A 21148-nucleotide genomic window follows, 5' to 3' on the forward strand; every position below is an offset into this window, starting at 1 on the left:
GCAGTAGTGACTGACTGAGAAGAATGAAACCGTGTATTTGAAGGTTCCTTCCCTGTTTGTAAAAATTTGTCAATTTTGACTTGATTTCTTTTTCTTTTTTTCTATTACAGCTGAAGAAATGTTGATGTATATGGAACTTAATAAAAAGGAAAACACTGATTTCTTCCTCTTGTGTGTTTGTGGCAAACAATGACACACATGGGGGTGTGGTTGACATCTTAAACTCAAAATTTTAGTATGTGAGAAAGGTCTGTGTATACACAGCAGCTCAAGGGGTTGTAATATAAAGCAGGGACAGTGAAAATACAAATTGAATAAATCATAAAAGATAAAGAATTGACGAGGCCTGAAATGTGCTGTACAATAGGTTTCAGTACAGTGACAATTTGGCTTTTCAGTTGTAGAGACTGGGATGTATAAAATTTTCCATATCAACTGACAAAACGTCTAAAAATTGGGCATCAGTACAAAAATATATTTTATTTCAGCCCTATTTTTGAAATTGTAAATGTTATTTCCCTGGAAGACATAAGTTTTATACAGTTAAAGACGGTACAATTAAACCCATTCAGAAAAATAAATCTATTTGCTCAAGCAGCTAACTATTCACAAAGAAACTAATTTTGGAGTGGTAGCACTCCAAAACGCAGGTGTATTATTCTAGGTTTTAAAATGACACCCGGTTATACCTTCATATTTACTTGTAAGCGGGCGGTTATTGGGGATATGGGTGTAATACCCTCCATGAATTCTTTCCCTATAAGTGTTCCACGCTAGGACCACTACCCAACAATCCAGGAACAATTCATCCATTCCGAACGTCAACTGAAAAAAAAACACAAACACGACAGAAAACCGACCAAAAGTCAGCGTAATACTTCTCACGGGCGGCGATCTCTCGCGATGTTATTGGGGAGTGACGACAGTTCCTGTGCGCTCTGTGATTTTTTTTAAACAGCCCAATGAACGGAGGTGGCTGGATGCTTTTGCTCGAACAGCCCAATCAGCAGGCTTTGTTGCAGGAATTTAAAGGTCTGTGCGGCACTTTCGATGTATCACAACTTCTGCTCCAGCTGAAGGTAAGATTGTGTTAGCTGCTGTAGCTTTATTATAAGGAGTGTCATTTTCGTTTTGAAAAAATAGTCTTCGAAGGTTTTCTGTGTAGTGCTTAGTATATTTTTACCTTGAGCTAACTTGCAGTAGGCCAATGTTAATGTAAAATAGACGTTCTGCTAAGCTTGACATCCTTGTAATTCGCCTTTCTACAGGATCACGTGGCAGCTCAAAGAATACCAACTAACTTTTTTTTTTTTTTTTTTTTTTTTAACTTTTTATATGCAGGAATAATCCCAGAAAACCTGATTTTCACTGCTGCTGCTTAGCGTCCCTGTCACTTGGAAATGTCTGAGAACGTCGCCCGTCTGAACAAGTTCAAGAACAAAGGCAGAGATGCCAACGTGAGTTTTAATCCGAACATGTCCAAGATGCATTATCAACAAGTGTTGACTAAAGAGTTGTGGTCATAAAAGTTGTACCTTCGTTTTATCTGAAATAAATGCAGGAGCTTCGACGCAGGAGAGTGGAGGTGAACGTGGAGCTCCGCAAGGCAAAGAAAGATGATCAAATGTTCAAAAGAAGAAATGTGGCCGCACTTCCTGAAGAGGCGACTTCTCCTCTTCAAGAAAGAACCCAAAACTTTCAGGTATACTTCTTAAAATTCATTATTTTACACTGAGGAAATGTTAACTATCACTTATTAAATGCTATGTATATCCGGGAGGTGCTATCCTGAACATTTGACAACAGGACAACACTACTATAATCCAATACAATAAACACAAATACAGTACTGTAAGGAGGAGTTTATTCACTACCATGGTGTTGACTGAATTGAAACGTTTTGCCTCCACCTTGATCCAGTACAAAATAAGACTAACCAGTGCCAAAAATAAAACCCTTACAAAATTCAGGCTCAAATTTCAACAGTTCCTTTATGGTAGTCAACAAAAGTTTAAACACTCTTAAAGCTAGCAGGGATATTGCAATGGTTTGCTTGTAATGTAAAGCCATTCAGGTTGTTGTTCACCTCCTGTGTATCCATAATACATTGCTAAAAGTATGTAACAATTTGCAGGCTTTCAGGCAGTGGACAGTCGACGAGATTCTCACAGGAGTGAACAGTGGTAACCCTGAGTCCCAGCTCCAGGCTACACAGGCTGCACGGTAATAATAATTCATTAAAGAACATTTGTAGATTGAGCTTTACTGCACAATCAAAAGCAACTAACTTCTGCCACAATGACTCACTCTACTGTGTTGCCCTGAATGCAGGAAACTGCTGTCTCGTGACAAGCATCCTCCCATTGACCAGATGATCAGTGCTGGTCTGATCCCCAAGTTTGTCGCGTTCCTGGGTCTAACAGACTGTCCTCCAATCCAGTTTGAAGCTTCCTGGGCTCTGACCAACATTGCCTCCGGGACATCTGATCAGACAGCTGCTGTCGTGGAGGGCGGGGCCATTCCTGCCTTCATAAGCCTGGTTACCTCCCCCCACCAGCATATCAGCGAACAAGCAGTCTGGGCCCTCGGAAACATTGCTGGTAATTGACTGAATATCAATTTTTTTTTTAAAATAAATAAATAAATAAATAAAAATTAAAAAAAAAATAGATAGATAGATCTATCTATCTCTTTAAAGTATGGTCATGACTATTTGGTTAGAAGCAAAGGTCAAATTCAATTTTTTTTTTTTTTTTCTGTTTAGGTGATGGATCAGCTCTTAGAGACAGGGTCATCAAGCATGGAGCTGTCGCACCTCTGCTCAGTCTGGTGGCAGTCCATGACCTGTCTGTATTTAATGTAAGTAATTTGTATAAGTTTTTTTTTTTTTTTTTTGTATCATGTAATATCTGATTTTCTTGAAATGGTCAAATTCAAATTGCCCACCTCATGCACATATTTAACTGCATTTATTCTTATTGGCCGCTAGGGGGTGTCCTAAGTTAACTAAATGCTGCTGCTCCATGTCAAACTGAAGCCTGCCCTTCGCTCTTACTTTACTTACAGACCAGCTACGTGAGAAATGTGACATGGACACTTTCAAACCTCTGCCGCAACAAGAACCCCTCCCCACCTATGACTGCAATCCAGCAGATTTTACCCGCTCTCATTCGTCTATTACACCACGATGACCTGGAGGTATTGGCTGATGCGTGTTGGGCCGTTTCATACCTGACAGATGGTTCGAATGACCGCATTGAGGTGGTGGTCCAAGCTGACTTAGTTCCTCGCCTGGTGAAGCTGCTTGGCTTTGATGAGCTGCCTGTCATTGTACGTATAAAGTCTCACTCATGTTAGTGCTTTTAGCATGTACAACAGAATCGTGATGATCAGTTCTTGTAACCTCTGTGCATAACTCACATAGTCTGGTACATTGTTTTATGACCCTGCTGCAACTCCTTAGGCTCTCCCAGGTTATAAAATGATCCCGTTCCCTGTCTTTCAGACTCCTGCGCTGCGTGCCATTGGCAACATTGTGACCGGTACAGATGAGCAGACACAGGCAGTACTTGATGCCGGGGCCCTGAACATGTTCACCCAACTGCTGCGCCACAAAAAAGCCAACATCCAGAAGGAGGCAGCCTGGACTCTGTCAAACATCACTGCAGGGAGGGACACCCAAATCCAGGAGGTCATAAACGCGGGCCTTGTTCCATATATGGTTGAAACACTTGTGCGGGTATGGGTTTTCTTTGTTTGTTTGTTTGTTTTTTTTTTAGTTTATTATTGGTAGGATTTGTTGCACTGGTGGGGAGAATATCATGTTAGTTTTACCAGTACACTATTGTCAATCAGATGTCTTCATCAGGTATATCTCAAACTTTTCAGGCCATGTTTATCATCCCTTTCTCTTTTCTCTGCAGGGTGACTATAAAACTCAGAAAGAGGCTGTATGGGCTATTACAAACTTCACCAGTGGGGGCACTGTTCAGCAGGTGGTTTACCTTGTTCAAGCAAATGTGATTGAGCCTCTTCTGAATCTACTCTCCTCTAAAGACAGCAAAACTGTCCTTGTTATCTTGGATGCCATTACAAATATCTTCATGGTGAGTGCATTCTAGTTGGAAAAATAAAATGTGTGTTATCAGTGTTTTTTCATGATGTGATAAATCCACTGATTTGTCATTAGAGCTGGCAAGATGGCTGTGAAATACTTGTGCTGATGTACGTTTTCCTGTCAGGCTGGGGATAAAATCGGGGAGTCGGACAAGCTGAGTCTAATGATCGAAGAATGTGGTGGACTGGACAAGATTGAGGCTCTGCAGTCTCATGAGAATGAGATGGTGTACAAAGCAGCCCTCAACCTGATTGAGAAATACTTCTCTGAAGAGGTAAGTGTCAAAGATGTGTGAACTGATTTAGAATTAACTTTTTATGCCATGACCATGAATGGTCTTACTTTTTTTTTTTTTTTTTTTTCCTTCTCTTCTCCCAAGGAGGAGGTGGTGCAGTGTGTGGTCCCAGAAGAAACCACTGATGGCTATGCATTCCAAATCAGTGAAAACCAGAGCACTTTCAATTTCTAGATGACTTTCTAATACCTCTACTCTACCCTAATTTCTACTGTTTGTCCTTTGTTCATGTAATTGAGTTCTGCCTTTTTTTTGTATGTACTGTACATACTGTTTTTAATGTGACTGTGCAAACATGATTGTAAATAAAGTTGTCAGATCATGTGTGGGTTTTTTTTATTTATTTTTTTTTATTTTACCACAAAGTGTATTTGTAATTTCTTTTAAACGAGTCTGTTATGACTCGCACAGTGGAAAACAGTAGTGTAGATGGTGATATTGCATCACAGTTACAAGTAATTTACAGTAGCCTGTTCACAAATGCCAACTTGTGCCTTGAAATAATGAGTCTCAATAGTTACTGTAGTTTACTTAACATAAGTCCCCAAGCCCCCTAACATAAATTCTGTCATCTGAGTAGTTAAAGATTAACAAAGTGTCAGTACTGCCCCCCCCCCCCAAAAAAAGAGGGAAAAACTATCACCTGTATCTATGCACAGAAAGAAATTGACTGTGTACATGCTACCCTAGTACACTGGTCGAGTTCTGGTTGCTGAATCTGGCATGTGTTTAGCTGACTGAAGCTGGATCTTGTCCCAATCTGGTTCAAATCCACTCCAAAATTTAATTTAGAAGTGTTGGCAGGTGCCACCTTTATAGCTGGTCCATTGTACCCCCTTCTCAGCTCGCTCGGTCAGAGGCTAATCCAAGGTTCATACCAATGATAGTACACTACAGTGTTGTTGGCAAAAAATGTTGTAAGGAATAGTTTGATATTATGGGGGAAATTCACTTAAGTTACTGCTCCCAGCTAAGAAATAGTCCACCACATAACTTCAAATTAAAGAAATGAAATTGTCAATTAATGGTGTTCAGAGGTAAGGGTAGGTGCATTTTGTTCCCTTTGAACAAAGCTGGGCTGTTTCCAGTTTTTATGCTAAGCTAATCAGCTGCTGGCTGTAGCTTCATATGAAGTGTAAAGGCATTAGAGTAGTATCAATCTTCTCATCTCACTGCAAAAAAGCATTTTTTTTCCCCTCAAAATGTCCAACAATTCCTTTAACCCAACTTTGATACAATGCAATACATCATGTTCCAGCAACTTACTACATTTGCAAATCACATGCTTTCAAGTTCTCATTCCTGGTAGATTCTTTTTTAATGTGAACAGCGTAATTCTACTGTTTACCTCTCCATTATCAAGACGGAAGATAAAGTTATTGCCATGATATCTTTACAGAGTTCTAAAATCCTGTCTCAGACTATTGTAAACTGCTGCACATTGTTTTGGTGTCTTTCAGACTCAGGTATCAAACTTGACATCCTGGATTTCATCCTCTCACTGATACATGATCACTGTAGGTTCCTTGCTTTCATTTCCTTTCCTTTTCCTTTGTTTTTATGCTGTGCTTTTTCCTTCTCAACTCACATTTTCAGTTTTACAAATTTTAAATAAATTAATTTCTTGGATTTACCATACAAATTAAATTTGTTGTGAAAAGCACTAAGAGTGGATGGGGTTTTTGAACTTTTACTTTAGTCCATACATTACCTCTCAGGGTCCTGATATTGTGCATCCTGGCTCACATTCACAGTATCATGATTTACTGGGACACCTAGGTATAACAGTTGTAACTGTGCATTTGCTGCTCTGACAAACTGTCTACTGTGACAAGGGTATTAACCAGTAAATGGAATGTTATTTTATTTATAACAAAGCTATTAAGAGCGCACTACTTTGACATATGAAACCCTCATCCTCCTCCTAGAATTAGATGGTTACTGCGCACCTGTAAACAGTCATACAATGTCATAGACGCAGGGAGCTGTGAATATTTATGCCATCATATTGAAAACCGATGATAGGGACTCTTCACCAAATCAAACACACACTGGGACCTGTGTGTATGAATTACAGTTAGGTGCCACATGTTGGGGAAATGCCCCCCCCCCAGTGGGTTGTCGTCACCGGTCAGCTCCTACCAGCAGCCTCCTTGAGGTGGGATCTAAAACAGGAGGGCTTCACAGTTCAACTCTCGCCGAGCGGAGAGGAGGAATCAGTACTAGGCAGAGGCTCCTTCCGAAGATGTGAAGATAAACACCGCGTTACAGCGCCGCGACGTCCATAACAGCTCGTTTATACTTTTCAACGGGGAGAAGTCATTTTTAGTAAATGCACTTTGTAGCAGCGCTACACTCGCGATTTTATTTTTCCTTTTTTTTAATTTTTCGCATTTGTGAGCGATCGCGATGGCAGTTCAGTCCACATCCGGGCCACAATGCCTTGACTCCATTATTGTCTCAAACTGACGGAGTGGTTGATAAACCTTGTTATTTTTTTACATTTAACGACACATTTTTATTACGTGCTGTGAAGGCTGGAACCAGGAGGAGATGTCTAACCAAGGAGTTCGGCGGAATGGCCCGGTGAAGCTGCGACTAACAGGTAGCTAGCAATGCTTTTAAATCCCCAAGTATATTCCCCCACACACTAGCTAGGAAGGCTCGGTGTATTTGTTGGATGGGAACAGTTCCCAAGGGCCATGGAGTTGGCTTGCCGCCGGTTCTTTCTACAGTGATTTTCAAGATTTTGTGAACGGCTGTATTGTATTTTAAATGGAAACTGTTTTTACAGTGTTAGCTAACATTGGAAAACTGACCTGGCAGACTTGTAGATAACGCTGAATTTGGATATTACTGTTCTTGGAAATAGACTCAACCTTGTGATTGTCGCCAGCAACCACCACCAGCCGTAACACGGGTCCCGGAGTAACGACGCGGTATATTTTGTTGCCTTGCCATTGCGCTGGTTGTCGCTTGTTGAAACCAAAATGGGATTATGTTTTACATGTCTATTTAGCCTGTCCCATTAATGTAAATATTTGCAGTTTAAGAGTGCAACCCAATACTGCCCACACTGCTCGGCTGACAGACGGGCTCGCGTGAAGTTGGCTAGCTGACGTTAGCCTAGCCAGACAGGCTGCCAGTTAGCTATAATCAAGCCTTTATGCCAGAACAAACCTCGGTGGAGGTGACAGGCAGCTCCACAGGTCACAAGAGTCTGCAACTGCCAATGAACAGTGTCCTAGACCCCCCTCCTGACAGACAGCTGCCTCATTTGTTTGCTGTTGGCGTTCAAACGGGTCACCATAAAGTTATAACCCTGCAGTATAAGTTCAGCCTAAACCAATGAGCACTTTATACTTCATCATTATGATCCACTCTTAAACACTTGAAGTTGGTTCTATTCAGACTGCGTAATTTGTTGTGAAGTAACATACAGTTGTGCAGGTCTGTTTGGACATCTTCCTCCCTCCCTCTCCCTCAGATTTTTGGTTTGAGCCTTTTCAACACAAACAGCAAAAAGGTTTACATGAGTGCACACTGTTTTGACTGGGAGACGGGCCTGACTGCTGCTCCTTTTGATGTACGTCCAGGATCTGACCTGAATCAAATTCCAGCACCGTCTATTTCTATCAGGAAGGTCCAAATTAAATATTTAAGCTGGTGCAGTTTCTGATAGGAAAAAGTCGAGACAAGGAGGAGGGATCTTAATGAGATGGATTTAATGAGCTTGAGATGCAAGGTGGCCAAGCACAACAACCCTTCATAAACATTTTACATAGGTGTCATATATCATCCAGGGCTCAATACACAATGAGAAGGGGTTTTGTACAAAGATCAAGTACCCTGGATTGTATATGTTTGACATCAGGCACTTTTAGGTTACTTTGCTTCCATAATAGATAAGCTAAGTTCTTGACGAGGAATTTTTCTCAAACTGGTTTTGTAATTTTTAATTGTTTTGACAGTTTGAATTGTGTTAATCATGAAATAACTTTTTATTTAAGCATGAACCTGTTGTAGACAAACCAGTTATTGGTCTGTCTCTTGCACAGTAGCACAGCATCAGATTGGTAGTTTCTAAAGCTGCATAAAATTTCCGACCTGGTGACCTTACTTCGTTACTTTATTTATCATTCAGTTATGTCTCTCACAGACATGTAACCACAAAATCTTTTTGAACGCAACATTCATGTTGAAATCTAAAGGAGTCTGTTAGGTTGTGAATTAGTTTGTCACCACAGTTTGAGATGGACCGCAGTGGTCTCCTGGTGGAATGCTAAGAATGTTAGTCCACTGTGAAAAATGGTGAAAGCAGTATCTCACAGACCACCTCTCCTCTTGATGCTGAGTGACACTGTACAACCCTTCAGACTAATTGTAATCCCTGTTAGGGAACAATCGAAATCCATCACTCCATAAAGACTTCATCTTAGTCACAATTCTCAGTCTTTATGTTTTTCAGTGTAATTGATTTTTTTTTTTTTCAATAACACCAGCAATCTCTCCTCAGAGAAAATTTCTTTCAGAATTATGTAATACTGTGCCATGTCATTCACATGGTAATCCCTGTCCTGTAGCTGAGCTCACTGTGTTCCCTTTTTGTTGCTCCCCAGCTTGGAAAACAGTGCAAAGCAGGGCTCAGAGCAGGAGAGGAAGCTCTATAGGAAGGCAGCCGCCAGGTGGTAAAGCCCAAGTGCTCATTTTTAACATAAAGGCTCACTACATACTCTCATTACGTGTTTCTTTGTTTAGTGTTGCACAGCTGTGTATAATAGGTTGATTAGATTGCTGCATAGGGAGTAATGGGCCCAGAGAGTGTCATTGCGACATTGTAGCTGCATGTTGTCATCTGTAGTCGAGTTGAATTTTGACACATAGCTGCCTATGAATTTGTTTCCAAGCAGGTTATGAATGATGAGTTGCTACATTTAAACAGGCCTGTAGCTGTTTGTGCTGTAGGCGTCTCTCCTTGCTTACACCCCCTGTCCATTTGAACCAGATGTTGCAGATGTTTGCCAGCTATTAAACTGGAAAAATATGGCAAGCAAGCTGCTAAAACTAACACTTGGGGTGAGAATTGCCCCTTGACTACACGGGACAGGTTTCCATTAAACTGTACAGCTGATCACTCCTAAATTTATTGTACAGACAAACACAGGTAATGGCATAACATGCATGATCCTCCGAGTCATAAATTACATCATTAAAGCATGTCTCATTGCTTTTTCTGATCATTCTTAAATTCTGTCATGCAGACAAAGCTTATGAAATAATTTGCACCACTTTCCACACAGCCATAAATTTGATGACACACAGCTGAATGCCAAGTCAGAGTTCCCTCTAATATGATTGAGACTTTGCAGAAAAGGGAACGCATCCCTCCAATTCGTCACAAACTGTGATCATATGTCACATAGTCAACAGTGCTCTGTCTTTGCCCTTTGCATACATTTTCTGCTGAGAAAGCTGTGCAACAGAGTAATAAATGAACTGCTGTTTGTTCGACTTTCTTGTCTGATTCCAATTCTTGATGTTAATTGCCATTTCTGTCTTAGCTGGGAGTTTACATCTGACTTGTTAAGCATATGGTTTGCTCATCTGAATTCTTTGGCGCAGTGCACACTAGCAAAGAGAGCTATCTCAGTGGGATCCCCTAGAATTCTCCATTCGCATTCCCACCTCTTCCTCTCTGAGTCACTCCTGTTCTTTCCGACTGTAAGCTTCTTCCCCCTCAGACCAAGTCCAAAGCATATTTCAATCCCACCCTTACTGAGCTTCCTCTGCACTTTCTTGTCCTCTTTGTCTGATGCTCTCCCTGTAGGTAGTTTTGTGTCTTTTCATTTAACTGAAAAATAATCACAGTGCTGTAGTTTAAAAATTTTCTTGCTCTTTTCCCTTGTAAGACAACCGACAGTTGAATAGACACAGATGCTGCTTGAGAATAAAACAGACCTATATTAAAGATGCAACAAAGACCCTGGGGTTAAACACTGGCCCACTGTGTGGCTTTGACTGAAAGGCTAAGGCCTCTCCTTTTTAGTGCAAGTACTCGCTTTTTCAGTGTAGCTTGGTCTGACAGTACTCTACAGATGGGGGTATTTGGATGTTGGATAATTGAAGAAGAAATCCCTGCAGCTGGGCACAGATGGGGCTATGGAGGCATAGGACCTGATGATCAAGAGTTTTTTTAATGTGGTCTGAGCTGGTGCTTAGTAGATTCATGTGGTCTCAGTCAGAGCTATTTTACAGAGTGGCTGTATGGAAGTGATTTGGGTTCATCTGGGTGTTCAGACAGGATACATTGTAAATACACAGTGATTAGCTGCATGTGGTGAACTGTTGACTCTACTGGTACATCATGGGCATGCATTTTGAGCAAACATTTCCACAGTTTACTTTAACAAGCCGAAAAAGAAAACAAAATAATAGCGGCTAAAGACCGAGAAAAAAAATGGGTAGGGGAAATCAAAAAGGGAACGTAACAAGCAGTTATTGCATATAATCTGTAGCCATTTTCCTTCCCCCTGCTGAGAGCCTCCCATAATTTTAAATTGTTCCATCAATTAATTGACTTGCTGGGTTTGGCTTTCCTTTTGGTTCAGCTGCTCTTCAATGATGACAAAGCCTTTTGCGGTTTGCTCTACCCTCAACTGCCGCCAGCAATGGCCCGGAGGAGACCAGATGTAGCAGGGGAAGAGAGAGTGGGCAGCTTCTTAGAGAGGAAGTGCTCCTCAGACCCAAACACTTTTCCAAACGTCACCCCTGACAGGTGGGGAGCAGAAAGGTCCCAAATCCCCCCTTTTGAGTTTCCCCTGTAACAATAAAGTGAAGAATTGCAGTCATATTACTCAGCAGGACATTAGGTGTCTTGTGTGTTGCTTATATCACTGGGTGGCTTACAGCTCTAACCTGTCACTGTATTATAACAGAGTGCTATGGGTTGGATTAGTGGGCAGCATGTGTGGTTTGGGGAGACTGGCTCTTCCCGCTGAGAAGAGCGTCAACACTTCAGAAGGACTGCTTTGTAACATTTTCACATCATTTTTGTTTCGTTATCGATTCAATATTTATGAAAACACAACTAAGTTTGTTTTTCACAGTACACTCAGACATTAGCAAGAAGAAAAGCGAAACAAATATGTTCACTGATGAAGCGAGCGCTGTGTCCTCAAGTAATCCTTCACATCTTGGTGAGTGATCGAACTGTGCGCCATACAAAATAACACTAGTAAAACAAAGCTTACAGTGAAATGGATTTCAACTGCTACTTTCTCGCTCTCCCATAGCCAGCTGACAATGTAACAGTGTTTGGCTGCTTACCAAAGTATTTGTTCGGTTGGACGTTTAGACAGCTCACTTTCCCAGTGGCCACTAGTCAGCTGACTGAGTTACTGCAGCAAGTCGATTCCTCTCTCACACTCATTTTTCTTGCATAATTGTTTTCTTTGACAGTTAACATTTTTCAGACTTCAGTCTTTTCGAGCTCATCGTAATTCTTGGCTGTTTGGCAGATTTTCTCCTTGGTTTATTTCTGCAGTAAAGACGTCAGGAGACGCTAAGAAGTTGTTTTCACTTGTCGTGAATTTATTTCCTCTGTGCCAGCAGAACCAGACCTCAGAAACTCCTGCAGGTTAAACTGGACTAACCAAACACGTTTAAGACTGCTTAACTCTGAAAGACTTATTATGGACGGACTCGAAAATACACACTAGCCTAGCAACATAATACAAATAACCCATAATACAACACTCGGTAAAAGACCGTAGTTACAATGGTACTCTCTCAATTCAAAAAGAATATCTGTTGTGAAGAATGAAAATGTAATTGTCTAGTCCTGAAAAACAAGACAACCCCCACTTTTTTAAACATAAGTTTCAGAAAAAAATATTGTTTTATATTAGGGCCAACACGGTGTCCTTTATCTCCAGAGCGGTAGAGGAATCTCACTATAGCTTTTTCCGTTCAATTGGTTTAGGCGCTGCACAAAAATGCTTACGCACTGTGTCTTAGACTTATAGTGGTAGGGAAAACCCTAACATCATTTTTAAATCAGTTCAAATAAACATATTTAGAACATGACTGGTGGTGTTGATGAAGGGGTAATTGAGCTCATCTAACAGGGTTGCGGGTGCATGTTTGAGGGGAAAAAAGTTGGGAAACCACTGTTGTATACTTCATGTTGACTGATGATTTTTGCTGTATATACTTTTGTAATATTTATGTTATCACCTTTCTTATTACATGGTGTCATTGCAGATTTATGGGATGTGCTGTAGCACATAATGCATTTATCCACTCAGAGCAAATCCAGCAGGGAACTGATGCTTACAGTTAGCTGTAGTCACCAGAACATCTGTAGCACTATTCTCAAGCTTGTGTAGCATCCTACACTCATACACATGCAGATGTACTTCACTCAAGGTATATCATTCTGTGGCTTTCCATCCTCCTGGTAGACAAAGAAGATCGTCCCTGCTCTCACACCTGAAAGTGTCCTCTATTTATTTCCATTTCTTTGATTTATGTAGTCAGTATTCAGGAAAACATGGTTAACTACAGTTCATAAAGAATTTAAATGAGTGCAGAATATTCAGCTGGAATCAGTCATATGATTTTTCTTTTTTTTTTTTTTCCTTTTTTTTTTTTTAACATTTCAGTTTGGGATCTATACGCTGCATCTATGCACATAACGAACTTGCACTGGTCTTGCACCTCCTGTAGCACTGTCAGAGGGAAAGATGCAGAGAGGGAGAGTGTCTCTTTGGACTTGAAGAAGTGCTAATCCTCCTGGGTGGTTTGGGAAAGACCTTCTTCAAAGGCCTGCTCTGTTAACCTGGCTGTGGTGGTTAATGGGTCTGAATTGGATTAGCGGTGAGTGTGAGGGAGGGGAGCTCAAGTGAGAACTAAACTGACTCTTGTCCGGAGGCTCTTCTCCTATCATTCCTGCCTGGCTGTTCTTCATGCTGTCCCTTCTACTGCCCTAGCCCCTCTATTTCTTGCCTATTTCCCGAACCAGTGCTCCCTTTGAAGTTTTTTTTAAAATCAGAGGCGGCTGCAAGCATATCCAATGTCCATCTAGTCTAGAATCCTTTTTGACTTTCGATGCCCTAAGTTTTCTGCAGTCTCTACTGAAGAGGAGGATACTCTGCATCACACATGTTCATAACGTCTTATTTTATTGACTATTTCATTGATTGCTTCTGTCATTCATATGACTGTTGCACAAAAAAAACTGCACAAAATAAACAAGTATTGTTTTTTTTCTTTTTCTTTTTTTTCCTCCTGTTGTGTTGTTTGAATAGTTTGGAAATTACACTGGAGGAATCGACTTGGTTGCAGCTTTTACAATGCATGACAAAGGACAATCACAAGATACTGGCCTTATGATTCTAGGATGTTCTGATCCAAGCTTATTGCCGCAGCTTCAGTCACACATTAAAGTGGAGAAAGACCTTGCTTTGTAGACAGCTCCTCAATTGCAAGACCTTTTAGTTCCTGAAATGAAGGCAACAATGGATGGAGCAGCCCTTTTCAATCTGTTTATTGTGAAAATCCATACTGAAATGGTGATAAATGCAGTACATCTGTTGCCCCAGTAAAGCCTCACCATCCCACATTCATTACTTGGCTCACAGCATCTATGGCTTCTGTGCTGTTAAGAGTGACAGGTGGGGTGATCCACCATCACCCTGCCTAGTTCAGAAATGGCATGCCCGCAGAACAGCCCTTTTCTCTGATCATTACACTGGTCAATGTTCCATTCCTCTCATGAAGGTGAAGGCCCTTCTAGTTGTGGAACAGTCTGTGAGGAAAGGCCTCTCTTGTCACATTCCACTTTTGATCCATGATTTAAGCTGTGGCATTAAGCTTGTTTCCTCCTTCATTTGTTTGTAGGGATATCTGTCATTATTATCATCTCTCAGCAGTGTGCCCAGGTGAAATCACTCTGCAAGTTTGCACAAAGTCTCATCAGCTCTTACAAATATCCACACATGCAAGGGTGCTATCACTTTCCATAGAAAGGGTGGTTGAGACAGGGTGGCCTGAGCTTTCCTGCCCAGCTGTCTGATGAAGGAGGGTAACCTGAGATTAATTCTTCGACGTGGCAGCTCTGCTTTAAACCTGGATGGACACGGGTTGATAAGATTAACTTAAAAGCGCCAACCCACAGTAACATGCCTCATTCTGACGTTTGAGCCCCTTCAGTCCTCTGAGGAGCCAGGATCAGAAGAGAGATGTTTATATTCACACTGGATCACATTTCAAATGGCATCTCTGCAGAAGAGGAACAAATACATTACAAGATTCCTGTATAGTGTGTAAAAAAAAAAAAAAAAAAAAAGTATGACTGCATTTGCAAAGAGAAGTAAATGTGATATTTCAGTAGTAAGGTTTTTTCTCTCTAACGCTCTTGCCTTAAATCTAAAAGAATCCTAAATATGGGCAGAGGCCCCTAGGTTCTCACTATTTATTGTTTACTCTTGATGACTCTTGAGATTGGCCCTGATGATGTTAAACGGTCTGATAAGAGTTTCGGTTTGCTTCACAGGAAATTCATAATGAAACTAACCTCCAAATCCAAGAATGGGAGTGACAAATGCCTGATGATTCAGCTCTCAGGCAGATGTTACAGAAACTGTAGTCACTCATGTTGGGAATGTTCAGAGATGTAGCCTACTCTTACAAACTCTTACAAACTTTACTCTTACAAACCTTATTATTACAGCCAAAACACTTGATGTACTAAATCATGTCCAGAACTTAAGTCTGAAAGTCATTTCAAGTTGTTTTTTTGTTTTGTTTTTTTCCTAAGCTGACCCAGAAGTTACTTCCACCTTGGTTTCCCATGACTGAATTAAATTATTGTTTGGCTAAATTAGGAAACTGAGCTCAGGCTTATGATAGTCAGATGTAGCATTCTCCACACATCAACACGTTTTTTTTGTTTTTTTTTAATTAGAAACTCATAGCTCATCTTTATTTACAATAATTTCATACGCTAATAAGGCATTTGTCACATTCCACAGGTTTGATAGCATTTGTTTAACTGAACTGCTAAAAATAACCTCTGCAGAAGTCTTAAAATATGGCTTCTTTTGACAATCCAAGCTGTGAGGGCTGATTTCATTGAAGCGTTGCTAAATTCGGCTCAGACATGATAACACATATCCTATAGACACATGTCATCTAATTTAAAAATGACTTACAGCACATATATATAAAGCTGTTTATGGCTTGAACCTGCACAAAGCAGCGTTTGGTCATGGCTTTTGATCAAGAGATCACCATTGTGTCTCAGTGAGACATCTGGGCTAGTTCATGTTGATAATTACTGATGCTGAACACCTTACGTCACAAAGAAATGACGGAGGACATTAGTAGATGGCTGTGCAGCACTTTCATCTGTGATTACAACATGATTATTTTCCTGATTCTTAAAAGTGGCTGAGAGGCCTCTCTGTCCAACACATTCATTGGCAAACTAGATGGTTAAAAAAAAAGGAAAAATATGGCTGGGCGGTAATGATGTAACACTGCTCCTAGTTGAAGTTGAGAAATCATTCTTATAAACGAAAACTCCCCAGGATTTGGGGGGAAAACCAAAGTGTAGAAGCAAAGCAGTATTTCTGGCAATTAACACAGCAGTGTGGTGGTCCTCGACTTCTGTTAAACAGGTTGGTACCATGCACTCTCTCCACTGCAGCTCGATCCAGGTCTCTCTTCTACTCTCCTCCATTACATCAGAGGGGACAAAGGATCCAAGGAGCTAGGAGAGCCGTGCAACCGCTCACAACAGCTCGGGTCCCAGCCAACAGCAGTGCAAGCTTGCAGAAGCCTGAGCTGTGCTCTGCTCTGCTTTGCTCATTGTTTTGACTTCTCACTTAGCGGCAGCAGTGATGGTACTGTGGAAGACTTTACTTGCCTGGATGACTCTCTTTTAGGCACATTGTATCACACAGAGTGGAAAGAGAAAGTGATGTACTGTGCAGGGGTAACAGGAATGCCACTAAAAATTGCCATTGTGGCATGGTTTCCCACTATTTGGAGCTGAAAAAAATTGGGGTGGACTCCTCTATTATGCAATTACAGCGGACTGTATCAGGGAGGAAAAGGTGACGTGAGATGGATGAAATGTTCTTACACTAAGAATGTTGCCAGTCTCTTTCCTCTCACGTGTGGTTGTGTGTGGTGAGTTTCCACATGTAGTCAAACAGGTTTTTGCAAAGGAATATAAGTCCTTGCCTCAGTTGTTGTTGTTGTTGTTACAATTGTGCATCTTTAATCTACGCCTTTTGTCCTTGTTTAAAGACTGGTTTAGTTGGAAAGCAATCTTGTTTCCCACAGGATTTCAGTTTACTGTGATGGTCGCATTTCAGTTGTTTCATATGGTTTTCCAGGCTTGAAAAGCTATGATGTTTGCATCTTGTGCTGCAACTAATGATTATTTTCTTTAGCAATCAGCCAATTATCTTTTCAACTAATCGATTCATTGTTTTGTCTACAAAATGCCAGAAGATGGTGAAAAACACTGTTACAATTTCCTACAGACGAAGGTAACATTTTCAGATGTCTTGCTTTGTCTGACCAACAGTCTAAAATTCAAAGATATTAAGTTTACTCTCATGTATGACAAAGAAAAGCATCAAATCTTTAAATCTGGAAAAAAAGAAACATCAAATGTTTGACATTGATGTTTGACACACGATTATTTGATTAACAAGGTAGTTGCTGATTTAACAACTAATGGATTGATTAAGTGTTGCAACTCTGTTTGCATCTGATTTAAGGCTGCTTAATGATTAATTTCATTATCGCTTTAATTGCTGGATTTTTCTTTTTTTGAATATTCATTATGTCTATACAATAACAGAAAATGATTAAATAAAAAATGCCCATCATTTTCCCAAAGCCCAAAAAGAAAATATATTCAGTGTACTATCGTAGATGACCAAGGAAACCAGAACATATTCACATTTCAGAAGCTGGAGCGAGAGAATTTATTTATTTTTTAATGACTCAAAACGTTTAATCAAATATCAAAGTAGTTGCTAATTAATTTTCTGCTGAGCAACTTATTGATTAATTGACTTATTGTGCAGCTCTAAACAGATTGTTCTCATTCATGACCTGCCCATACAAACCTCCTTCACCTTGGAGTAGCATTAAATCTTAATAGTTACAGCCACCTGGGTTATACATCACAGAACCTAAAATAAATCCAAAACAAAACTTAGTTTCGTGGTCATTTATTCATCTTGGCGGTTAGCCCAAATATTAACGATGTTTAGTAATCACTGGGCTTTAATGATGCATAATTTTCAAACCACAGCACATCATTTATATATAATACCACCTGGCAGAACAGGTCTCTATTTCCTGTCTCAATTTGTTTCATGAGACCGCTCCTCATTTTTCCAGCAGGTGCTGAGTGTGATGTGTAATGATACATGGCTTCTCTTAGTCATGCCCTTTTATCCTTTTATGAAGAGAAGCTATGGGTGAAATATTATGTCTTCTGTCTTTTCTTTTTTCTAATTCCTCAGTTTTTTGTGTCTGGCCACAGTGCTTTGGTGCAACAGATGTCCCCAGATGTCCTTTTCCTCAAGTTTGTAACAGGAGTCCTGAGAATCTAAATATTCTGTGTTTGCTTTGTGGTGTTAAATGCACATCACAGGGACTATGAGTCTCTTAATAAGTTTCACTGCTGGTTTCCTCTCCACTACTCAAATGTTGACAGCATTGTTCTTTCCCTTCCTTACTCAGGGCACGTGTGAAATGGAGATCGAGCATGTCTTTGAATGCCTGTATAATTTTTTGAATTTTGGGAGGAGGGGATCTAGGTGTTTTTCCCCTCTTTTTTTTAAGAAGTGTTCCTTTCTGTTTTCCTCTCAGTATTAAATGATGTACGGGGAGATTTTATTACTTTTTCCTTTCTAATTTTCTAAATCTTGGAAATTGCAGATCTGTTTAGAGGCATTAGAAGATTTTCCTGGCAGTCAGTAGTTCCATGATCACTCTGCTACCAGTGACTCTAATATCTGTAATATGTGAGCAGAAGTCTTATCAGATTTGCATATTGCATAAGTGGATTTGCTATGACTTAAAAATCTGTCAAAGCGGAGATATTTCCTAGTGCCTACAAGTCAAATTGCCTTAACCACATTTCCACAGTTAGCCTGCACCCCCTGATGAGTTGGACTGAGTTCCTGAAATTCTACCCCGCTTCCCCACTCTATTCTGTATGATTCCAGTTAAGGGCTAAAGTTATGTGGTTTAAAATAAGTAACCCACTCTTGTCTGCAGGGCAGCGCAGAATGTAATCAGTGAATGGGTGGTGTGGTTGACTCTGTGGCACTGGACTCCACCGTAAAGCAGGGCTTTTTTTTAGACGTTGTTTGTCCGGTATCAGCTTTTGAGCGATACTGAGGTTTTTGATGCAGTAACACTTGCTTACGTTACATTTTACATGCATCAGAATATGGACGTAAATATTAAATCAGTTGGAACTTTAGTCGAATTAACCATTTGTTGCCCTGAAAGTTATATTGTTGGATCCTGACGATGGCAGTTGGCAGCTCTGAAATTTGTAGGACCTTCCCCAGGGGACCAAAATGTTTTGAGGAACTCGAGAACTTAACCTGCATTTTGACCGGAAGAAGCAGGGACTAAGTTGATGACACTTTATTTTATGGGTCCAATATTTTCCAGCATTTTCCCTTGAAACTTCCTTCATAATTTCCTGAAAATTAGCTGATAATTTACTTGTAAATTAATAGGATTTTTCCAAGAAATATCCTTGCACAGTTATTGTTAGTCTTTCAGATGGATATTAACGTCTGCTTATGAACTATTTTTCACTTACCGACTACATAATTTCCAACTTTTTTCTCAAAAGCTTGAATATAACGAGGATGTAATTAAGAACTGTAGCAACTAATACTTTCTCGATTTCTCTTACAATTACTACCAAATTGCATAGGCCTTTCTTGTAAGTACACAAGTAATTCACAGCTATATACCAACTAATTTTTAGGAAATTATGGGGAGAGTTTCAAGGAAAGGGCTGTCTGTCACTGATTAGTCGGACACAGACCCTGCAGCAAATGCAATATACGTAATTCATTCACAAAACAGGTACTCTCCCTTTATGAGGGGATCAAAATCTTTTGTTGTCTATTAACATTAAAAATTAAGATAGGCTTTGTTGTTGGCTTCCCGACTTGTTTTGAAAAAAGAAAAAGAGCTAGGGGTTGAACATGAGTGAGCAGTGGTCGAGCGAGTTAACAGAGAAGGAACGGTGGTTGAGAAAGCTGAGTGAATGAGAGAGAGAGAGAGAGAGAGAGGGAGCGAGATGTAAGCAAGTGCACAAAAGATAAAGAAAAAAGAAAACTATTTATTTATTTATTTATTTATTTATTTGCTTACTTACTAAAAGTCTCATCGCAATTATGCACTAAAACAGAAATGAATAACCATCAAATACTGAGCAGATTGTGTACTTTGGAAACTGAAGATTAAGTTATCCTTATTTTCCACATCTGCATGTGTCTTTTTTTATTTTTATTAAATAAAAGCAAAGACACTCGTAAGGACACTTTTAGTTGTAGAGCTTAGTTCGTTAGGCTCCATAGTTCTGGAACTTTTTGGTCAAAAAAGGCTATTGGTCAGTCATTGAGTTTGTTCTGTTCAAAATGAACTTGGACTTATTCCCAATGAACTGCGCCTTATTTCCTTCCTGTGTTAGACTGAATGGCTCCATGTCTATGAGGTTGCCTTGCATGGAAGCTCCAGCATCCAGCTAATATCAGCCTCCCTCTACTGCAGCATCATTGACTGGGGCTTACAGAGGGAGTGTTCAAGACCAAACATTAACCATCATACTGTCAGAGGAGATTGATTATGACATGGCTCAGAGATTAGCAAGAGAAAGCTAAAGAACAGGTTCACTAGCAAAGCCAACAGAACTTGTCAGTCATAACTCAGCCTTCTTCATCTCCATTTTGTCCCTCCCTGTGGGTTTTTAAGTCCCAGAGAGGCTATGGATGAGTAGAGGGGAGAAAAGGAAGCCTTTTGTTTATAGAAGAACAATGCTACGCATGAGAGTGCACGATCCTGGGCCTGGAGTCAAAACAAGGCAGAGAGACAAACAGGCAGACAGGCAGAGGAAAGGTTGGGGGCAGGGAGAGTTGTGGGAGGTGGTGGGGGAGTACAGTTCCCTGAAGATGTGTCAGACTGTCTGGCGGGGTTGGGTCTGGCGCACTGGACTGGAGGAGCCAGGTGGACAGGAAGAGAGGTTGAGAACTGGGTCAGCTTTAGCTAGTGGGCCTGAAGAGATATGTTTAGGTTCTCATACAGTTATTCAATGCAACCAAGAGAATGGCTGATGTTTTGAAATGCCTCCTCTCCCTCTTCCTCTTTTTAAGCTGTTTCCACACAGTTTTGATTTTGGACAGGGATGGGAATGGTGAAATTATGACCAGGCAGTTGTCTCTGTTCCCACACCCCCATTTCCTCCACCTCATAGACTCCAGTGTGATGGTTAACCACAGAGCAACATACTGAGGCTGTGTGAACCCTCTTTTCCCCACAGTGCTCTTTTCTTTTCCCATGCTTCTTTGTATTATTGTGTGACTGTTAAAATGTTGGTATATGTCAGTTGACAACAGATGAAAGTACATTTGCAGTTCCATCTTGTCCTTCAACCAAAGATTGCTTCCATGGTGACACCC

At 40.4% G+C, this 21148-nt stretch overlaps 2 protein-coding genes across 3 annotated transcripts in view; both read left to right on the plus strand.

Moving 5' to 3' along the window:
- The first annotated feature begins 943 nt into the window (after window positions 1-943).
- Window positions 944-4736, plus strand: kpna2 (karyopherin alpha 2 (RAG cohort 1, importin alpha 1)). 2 transcript variants are annotated; one of them, XM_040122089.1, is made up of 11 exons: window positions 944-1079; window positions 1342-1457; window positions 1562-1702; window positions 2135-2223; window positions 2332-2600; window positions 2765-2859; window positions 3067-3330; window positions 3506-3691; window positions 3924-4106; window positions 4242-4391; window positions 4497-4736. In XM_040122089.1, exons 2-11 carry the CDS (start codon window positions 1401-1403, stop codon window positions 4584-4586), a joined length of 1524 nt encoding a protein of 507 aa, XP_039978023.1. In that variant the 5' UTR covers window positions 944-1079; window positions 1342-1400; the 3' UTR covers window positions 4587-4736. The 2 variants fall into 2 exon arrangements, with proteins under 2 accessions (XP_039978023.1, XP_039978014.1); XM_040122080.1 differs by having other exon boundaries at window positions 945-1079; window positions 3506-3739.
- Window positions 4737-6549: 1813 nt separating this feature from the next.
- smurf2 (SMAD specific E3 ubiquitin protein ligase 2) overlaps window positions 6550-21148 on the plus strand; it is a 48423-nt gene continuing 33824 nt past the window's right edge. The window contains exon 1 of the mRNA XM_040119832.1: window positions 6550-7017. Within this exon, the coding sequence (XP_039975766.1) occupies window positions 6966-7017 (52 nt within the window). The 5' untranslated portion in view covers window positions 6550-6965. The remainder of the gene's footprint in view (window positions 7018-21148) is intronic.

This window comes from Xiphias gladius, chromosome 3 (assembly GCF_016859285.1).
Source record: "Xiphias gladius isolate SHS-SW01 ecotype Sanya breed wild chromosome 3, ASM1685928v1, whole genome shotgun sequence".
NCBI classification, from domain to species: Eukaryota; Metazoa; Chordata; class Actinopteri; order Istiophoriformes; family Xiphiidae; genus Xiphias; species Xiphias gladius.